The 7,364-nt window shown below is 43.6% G+C and overlaps 1 protein-coding gene across 1 annotated transcript in view; it reads right to left on the bottom strand.

The window, feature by feature from the left end:
- Positions 1-766: 766 nt before the first annotated feature.
- opn3 (opsin 3) overlaps positions 767-7,364 on the bottom strand; it is a 29,785-nt gene continuing 23,187 nt past the window's right edge. Inside the window, exons 2-4 of the mRNA XM_078405852.1 lie at positions 4,364-4,683; positions 3,291-3,542; positions 767-1,149 (exon numbers count right to left, since the gene is read on the bottom strand). Coding sequence (XP_078261978.1) covers positions 847-1,149; positions 3,291-3,542; positions 4,364-4,683 — 875 coding nt within the window. The 3' untranslated portion in view covers positions 767-846. The remainder of the gene's footprint in view (positions 1,150-3,290; positions 3,543-4,363; positions 4,684-7,364) is intronic.

The following is a 7,364-nucleotide window of genomic DNA, read 5'->3' as shown; positions in this document are numbered from 1 at the left end:
CTCAGTAACCTGTACCTGCCTTCTCTCCATACCCCCTGATCCCTTTAGCCACAAGGGCCACATCTAACTCCCTCTTAAATATAGCCAATGAACTGGCCTCAACTACCTTCTGTGGCAGAGAATTCCACAGACCCACCACTCTCTGTGTGAAGAAATGTTTTCTCATCTCGGTCCTAAAAGACTTCCCCCTTATCCTTAGGCTGTGACCCCTGGTTCTGGACTTCCCCAACATCAGGAACAATCTTCCTGCATCTAGCCTCTCCAACCCCTTAAGAATTTTATATGTTTCAATAAGATCCCCCCTCAGTCTTCTAAATTCCAGCGAGTATAAGCCTAGTCTATCCAGTCTTTCTTCATATGAAAGTCCTGCCATCCCAGGGATCAATCTGGTGAACCTTCTCTGTACTCCCTCTAAGGCTAGAATGTCTTTCCTCAGATTAGGAGACCAAAACTGTACACAATACATCAGGGATAATAAGAGGGATGTTGGTTTGCAGACCACGCTGGTTGAGAGCAACAGAAGGCCTTGCAGGTGCCTGGGACTTCCTTGGATCAGGAACTGCTCCAGTAGACCGAGCGCATAGGCGATCGGACTTTGCACTTGTGGAAAAGGGGGCAAAACGTGGGGGCTGCTGCATGTGCAAATGTACAAGAAGAATTCCACTCTGCAGTTGCACATGTGACAAATAAAGCACCATTGAACCGTTGAAAATAAAACACGGACTGCTAAAATATAAATAACACAATTTAATATTGCTTTTCCTCAGGACTTAACTGTACAAACCATCGCGATGCCGTGTCTCAGTCCAAAAGGGTCCATGGCACAAGCAATCCTTCCTGATCATGTCAACATTCAATGTTTCCTCTTGATGCTCTTTCCTGTCTCAAAGGTCTCACCTGGACAGCATTGGGGTTGGTGGCATTAAGTTCAGCAGTGCTACCAATATCCTGAGTTTCGTCATTTGTTATGATGAAGATTATCGATGATGAACTGAATGTCACTCTCTTTTTTGGCCTGTCTGCAACTTTTTCAGAAGTGACAATGGGCTTGATCGGCGTGTCACTTCGGACTCTAACGGTGCGATCTTTAATTGCCCACTTGATGCTCGTAAGACGAGAGCAAAGGAGTTGCATGAGGCACCATCGATACTGTTGAGAGGATCACAGAAATGTCAGTTTTACTTTAATTACTGTTCATGAATTAGAGTCAAAGAGATATACAGAGTGGAAACTCTGTATATTGGCCCAATTTGCCTAAACTGATCAACATGCCCCATCTACACTAGTCCCACCTGCCTGCATATGGCCCACATCGCTCTAAACCTGTCCTACCCATGTACCTGTCTAAATGTTTCTCAAATGTTGTGATAGTACCTGCCTCAACTACCCCTCCAGCAACTTGTTCCATACACTTACGATCCTTTGTGTTAAAAAAAAGCAAAAGCCCTCCAGGTTCCCATTAAATCTTTCCCCACTCAACTTAAAGCTTTGTCCTCAGGTTCTCGATTCCCCAACTCTGGGTAAAAGACTGTGCTTCTATCTTGCCCATTCCCCTCATGGTTTTGTATGTAGAGGCAGAACTACATGTGATGAGGTGGCTGTGAATAAGAGTATGAATGATTAAGTAGAGGAAAAATATAGTGAGACGTTTTGGGCACCAGATATGAGGAAGGATGTGCTTGGGCACCTATATGAGGAAGGAAGGAAGAGGGTCCAGAGGAGGTTGACAAGAATTATCTCAGGAATGAGGTTAACATGGATGAGCATTTGACGGCACTTACATTTACCCTGCCTAGTCCTCTCATGGTCTTATGCACCCCTCTGTGAGATCATCCCTCATCCTTCTGCACTCCAAGGAATAAAGTCCAATGAAATTGTAGTCCAATTCCGTAGTATTGCAGCAGATTACTGGTCCAAGAATATAAAGACCTGGATTAAAGGCAGACACAAAATGCTGGAATAACTCAGCGGGACAGGCAGCATCTCTGGAGAGAAGGAATGGGTGACGTTTCGGGTCGAGACCCTTCTTCAGACTAATCAGTCAGAAGATGGGTCTCGACCCAAAACGTCACCCATTCCTTCTCTCCAGAGATGCTGCCTGACCTGTTGAGTTATTCCAGCATTTTGTGTCTGCGTTCGATTTAAACCAGTATCTGCAGTTCTTTCCTACACAATACCTGGATTAACATATCTATCAAATCGGCAGGAAAATTGCACTCAGTTGATTAGATAAATATGGATTGAAGCTACTGGATTATCACAAAACCCAACTGATTTATGTTTCTGATTTGGCCTATACATGATGTAAGAACAGTAAGGGTGGCACTGAAGTTTGTGTTATGTCCCCATAGTCCTAGAGACCCACGTTTGACTGTGGCTTTGGGTCCCCGTGATGGAGATAGGGAGAGATCAAGAAAGGAGAGAGAAATGTCAGAAATAGTTAGTGTACTTGGAGCAGGGTGGAAGTTAAGAGGAAAGTTAATGAAATCAATGTGTTCTGCATGGGTGCAGGAGGCAGCCACAATGCAATTGATGTACTGAGAAAGAGTTGGGAAATGGGCCGGGGTATATTTGCAGCAAGGCGTGATCTTTGCAATGAACAAGAAGACAGGCACATCTGGGGCCCATGCAAGTGTCCATGGCTACACCTTTGACTTAAAATGAGAGGAGTCCAAAAAAAATTGTTAAGGGGGAGGGCAAGTTCTGCCAAGCAGAGGAGTGATAGTTGAGGTGAACTTCAACTAGGACAGCACAATGGCACAGTGATAGAGTTGCTGCCTTACAGTGGCAGAGACCTAGGTTCCATCCTGACTACAGGTGCTGTCTGTTTGGAGTTTGTACGATCTCCCCATGACGGCATGGGTTTTCTCCGGGTACTCCACCTTCCTACCACATTCCAAAGATGTGCAGGTTTGTAGGTTAATTGGCATCAGTAAACATTGTAAATTGTCCCTAGTGTATACGATAATGCCAATGTACAGGGATTGGTCGGCATGGACTCGATGGGCCGAAGGCCTTTTCCAATTTGTGCCCCTAAACTAAATTAATTGTGTCTCCGTTTAATTAACAACAGAGGGCTTGGAAGCCTTCCTGATGGGTTCAGGTGATGTAAAGCCACTGAATGTTCATGATAAAGGTGAGGTGATGGGGATATAAGAATTAGAAGTCATCACAGTGGTGAAGAACATGCAAGCTGTCTCAGATTATTCACTCTCCAACAACCAGGCTAAAGTGAGGGAATTCAAAATGAGCTGTTCCTTCTATCGAGGATGGTAAGTATCACGACTTACCTTTCTGCTCGTGAAAGTATAAATGATGGGATTCGCTGTTGTGCTTGATTTAGCAAGTAGTGAAACTATAATGGCTACGGTGGGCGTAATGGCATCGGTGTAACCGTAAACCACCATAAAGGATGTCACGGCATAGGGCAGCCAACACAAAAAGGCAACAGTGATCATGAAGAAGCACATCTTGGACATATTCTTCTCGTACGTTAAGATCTTTGCAAATCGGGTTGTCTGGAGGTCTTGAATGTTTCGAAGCTGCAGGAACAAGAAAGCCGAGGTCATATTTGGAAATAGATAAACCAGATAAGATTGCTTTCCTTGGATGTGCATCCTGATTATTGGGGAAGGTTCTGATTCATGCAGGAATGCAATGCCCAAGGTTCTTCACCCAACACTGTGAATTCCCAGTGTCGTCACTCTGGATTTTATTCAACAACAGTGACCCAGTATATGCATACATCTCCACAAATAATTACAGCACAGGGGCCAAAGAGTTGGTGAATGGTGCAGTACTAGGTAGTTTCTCTTTTCCTGCTCTAGGGTTACCTCTGAAGTACCTTTAGAAAGGAGATGAAGAGGAATTTCTTTAGTCAGAGGGTAGTGAATCTGTGGAATTCATTGCCACTGGCAGCTGGAGGGGCCAAGTCTCTGGGTATTTTTAAAGCGGAGATCGACGCATTCTTGATTAGTAAGGGTGTCAGGGGTTTTGGGGAGAAGGCAGGAGAATGAGGTTGAGAGGGAAAGTTAAATCATCCGTAATTGAATGGTGAAGTAGACTCGCTGGGTCGAATGGCCTAATTCTGCTCATAGGACATGATCTTATTATGAAGAGCATAGCACTGAAGCAGAAGCTCCTATTGACTCAATCAGACCACGGGTGAGTGGGCACCCTCAATGTCTGCCCGTCATCTGACAAAAAAACATTGTCATTACAACAGCAATTGTAAAAAGGCTTTCAGAACATCTAGACTAACATGAAAAGAAAAGATGCTGCTTGTGTCTTCAATAGTAAACAGTTTTCATCAGTGTTCACTCTGAATGTCCCCTTACATTGGACAGAAAAGGTTTTAACTTACCATTATCATGGTGTATAAAATATTCCCATAGCAGTAAGCTATGACGCTTACAGGGACAAGCAGGCATGCCAGGAATAAAAAGAGGATAAATGAAGTGTCACTGGGGCTTTGCGAGTCCCAGTTCACTGAGCAGCCAAGTCTGTGGACCTCCAGAGTATATCTGTTCCAGCCAATTAATGGGGCTCCACTCCAAGCCAACGAGTACAGCCAGATATAAGTGACGGCCCGCCAAGCCCAGGGGAAGTCAATCGCCGTTGCATTCACCACCCGGAGGTAACGCTCATATGCCAAGACAGTCAGCGACATTATTGATGAAATTCCTGCAAAATTAAATGAGATGTGGATACATTAAATTCTTTCCACTGACTCCATTTACACTTCACGCTGCCTCGGCAAGGCCACCAGCATAATCGAGGATCAGTCTCACTTCCTCTCCTCCCCTCTCCCATCAGATGAGAGGTACAGAAGTGTGAAAATGCACATCTCCAGATTCAGGGACAGTTTCTTCCCAGCTGTTATCAGGCAAATGAACCATCTATTACCAATTAGAGGGTGGTCCTGAGCTACTATCTACCGCACTGAAGACCCTCGGACAAACCTTAATTGGACTTTACTTTGCACTAAATGTTATCCCCTTTATCATGTATCTGCACACTGTGGTTGGCTCAGTTGTGATCATTTACAAGTCATCACGCTGACTGGTTAGCACACATCAAAAGCTTTTCACTATCTCAGTACACATGACAATAAACTAAACTAAACTAAATATACCTGGCATCAACTCATTCCTTTCTTCCTGGTACTCCCTAGTTTTCAACAGTGATTTGCTATGTGGCCCTATAGTTTTTATTGTTCTTTACAATAAAATAATGTCTTTTATTAAAGAATAGAAGTTGTAAATCATACAACTTATCATACAATCATACAACCTCTCCTTATCCAGTGACCCAAAGTTGCCTTCTGCATAGAACAATAATCACACCTCCAGGTTCGGGGGCAGTTTCTTCCCAGCTGTTGTCAGGCAACTGAACTATCCTACCAACAACTAGAGAGCAGTCCTGATCTACCATCGACCTCATTGGAGACCCTCAGACTATCTTTAATCGGACTTGACTGGGTTTTATCTTGCAATAAACATTATTCTCTTTTTCCTGTATCTGTACACTGTGGATGGCTTGATTGCAATCATGTATATACTTTCTGCTGACTGGATAACATACACAATAAGCGTTTCACTGTACCTTTGTACACATGACAATAATAAACGAAACTAAAAAACCCAAACTAAACTTCGCAAATCCACAGTTCCAAGAAAATCTATCATGAAAGCAGAGTCATTCGAGACAAGTTAGATAATGGTAGAACATCAAACTTATGTAAAATGGGAAAACAGTTAGATGTCTTCCTTCTTTGGAGTTAGTGTAGTAGCAAGAATCTGGGCTTTAGCTGTCGGGATTGGGGGTCTACTATCCGAAAACTTTCATAAACGAAATAATAAACAAAGAACTGCAGATGCTGGTTAATACACAAAATGACAAAGTGCTGGAGTAACTCAGCAGGTCAGGCAACATCTCTGGACAACATGAAAAGGTGACATTTCAGTCGGCATCTTCTATAAAATCAATTAATTCTCTTGTAAATTGTTGATCATTATCTTTGGAGATTTGAGCCGTTTCCTTCAAAAAAGCTATTGACCATGAATACCACAGGCCATTAAAAGAAGCAACAAAAAAAAACATGGCAAAAAACAAACTGTTGGAGGAACTCAAGTGGTTCAGACAGCATCTGTGGAAAGAAATGGACAGATGGTGCTTCAGGTTGGGACCCTTCTCCAGACTGCTACGGTAACAGTGTGAAGAAAGGTCTCAAGCCAAAGTGTCATCAGTCCATTTACCTCCACAGATGCTGCTTGACCTGCTGAGTTCCTCCAGCAGATATTTGCCCAAGGTTCCCGCAAATTCGGTCTCTTGTATCTCCAGTAGTTCATGACATTGGATTCAGTCCCATTTCATGGTACAAGGGGCAGATAAACTTTGACCGTCAGCATTAGTAACAACCAAACTTTTCAAGTTGTTGTGCAACCCATCATCTGATGTGCTCTTGGAGTTAATATTTACACAAAATGACCTTGGATTTTGTTAGAGCAGTGCAGGCTTTGAAAATTGCTGTCCTCCCCATCTACCCACTCACTCCCTGTCACGGTTAATTTAAGTTGCAGGTTTTTGATTGAAAGATACAGCACGGAAACAGCCCTTCAGCCCTCCAAGTCCATGCCGACCATCGATCACCCGTTCAAACTGGTTCTATGTCATCCCACTTTCACATCCATTCTCGACACAATCGGGGCAATTTACAGAGGCTAATTAACCTACTTACTTGCACGTCTTTGGGACGTGGGAGGAAAACCGGAGCACCTGGAGGAAACCCATGTGGTCACAGGGAGGTAGACACAAAATGCTGGAGTAACTCAGTGGGACAGGCAGTATCTCTGGAGAAAAGGAATGGTCACAGGGAGAACGTGCAAACTGCACACAGACCTCATCCGAGGTCAGGATTGAACCCGGGTCTCTGGCGCTGTAAGGCAACAGCTCTACCGCTGCACCACCATGCTGCCATTAAAGTGGGGGCAGGTAATTTTAGACTTCTGCTCCTAATCCCTTGAGTTCTTGTGCAGAGAAGGAACAATTGCAAGCAAATTGTTGGATCAGGTATTAATGAAAATCAAAATAACACACTCCAGCAGATGAGGGAATAGCAGTCTGGTTTCTTTGTTGACTGCCTTCGTCTCATTATTCTTATCTTATGAGGCAATTAAACTGTATGCATGGCAAGAAAAAACACTGCCAAAATGCCACAGATGTGGCATTATGTAAAGCATGCTTCCATTTATCAATATAGCGTCATTGGAACGCAAGAAGCTGGAAAACAATTAATTAGGCAGCACAGTTTTACACAATGCCCCTCGGGTATCATGCATCCAACAAACAAAGTTTATATTAAC

The sequence above is a fragment of the Rhinoraja longicauda genome, chromosome 9 (genome assembly GCF_053455715.1).
Source record: "Rhinoraja longicauda isolate Sanriku21f chromosome 9, sRhiLon1.1, whole genome shotgun sequence".
Classification (NCBI taxonomy): Eukaryota; Metazoa; Chordata; class Chondrichthyes; order Rajiformes; family Arhynchobatidae; genus Rhinoraja; species Rhinoraja longicauda.
The sequence above is the reverse complement of the archived record's forward strand: the minus strand, read 5'-3'. Positions and strand labels throughout refer to the sequence as shown.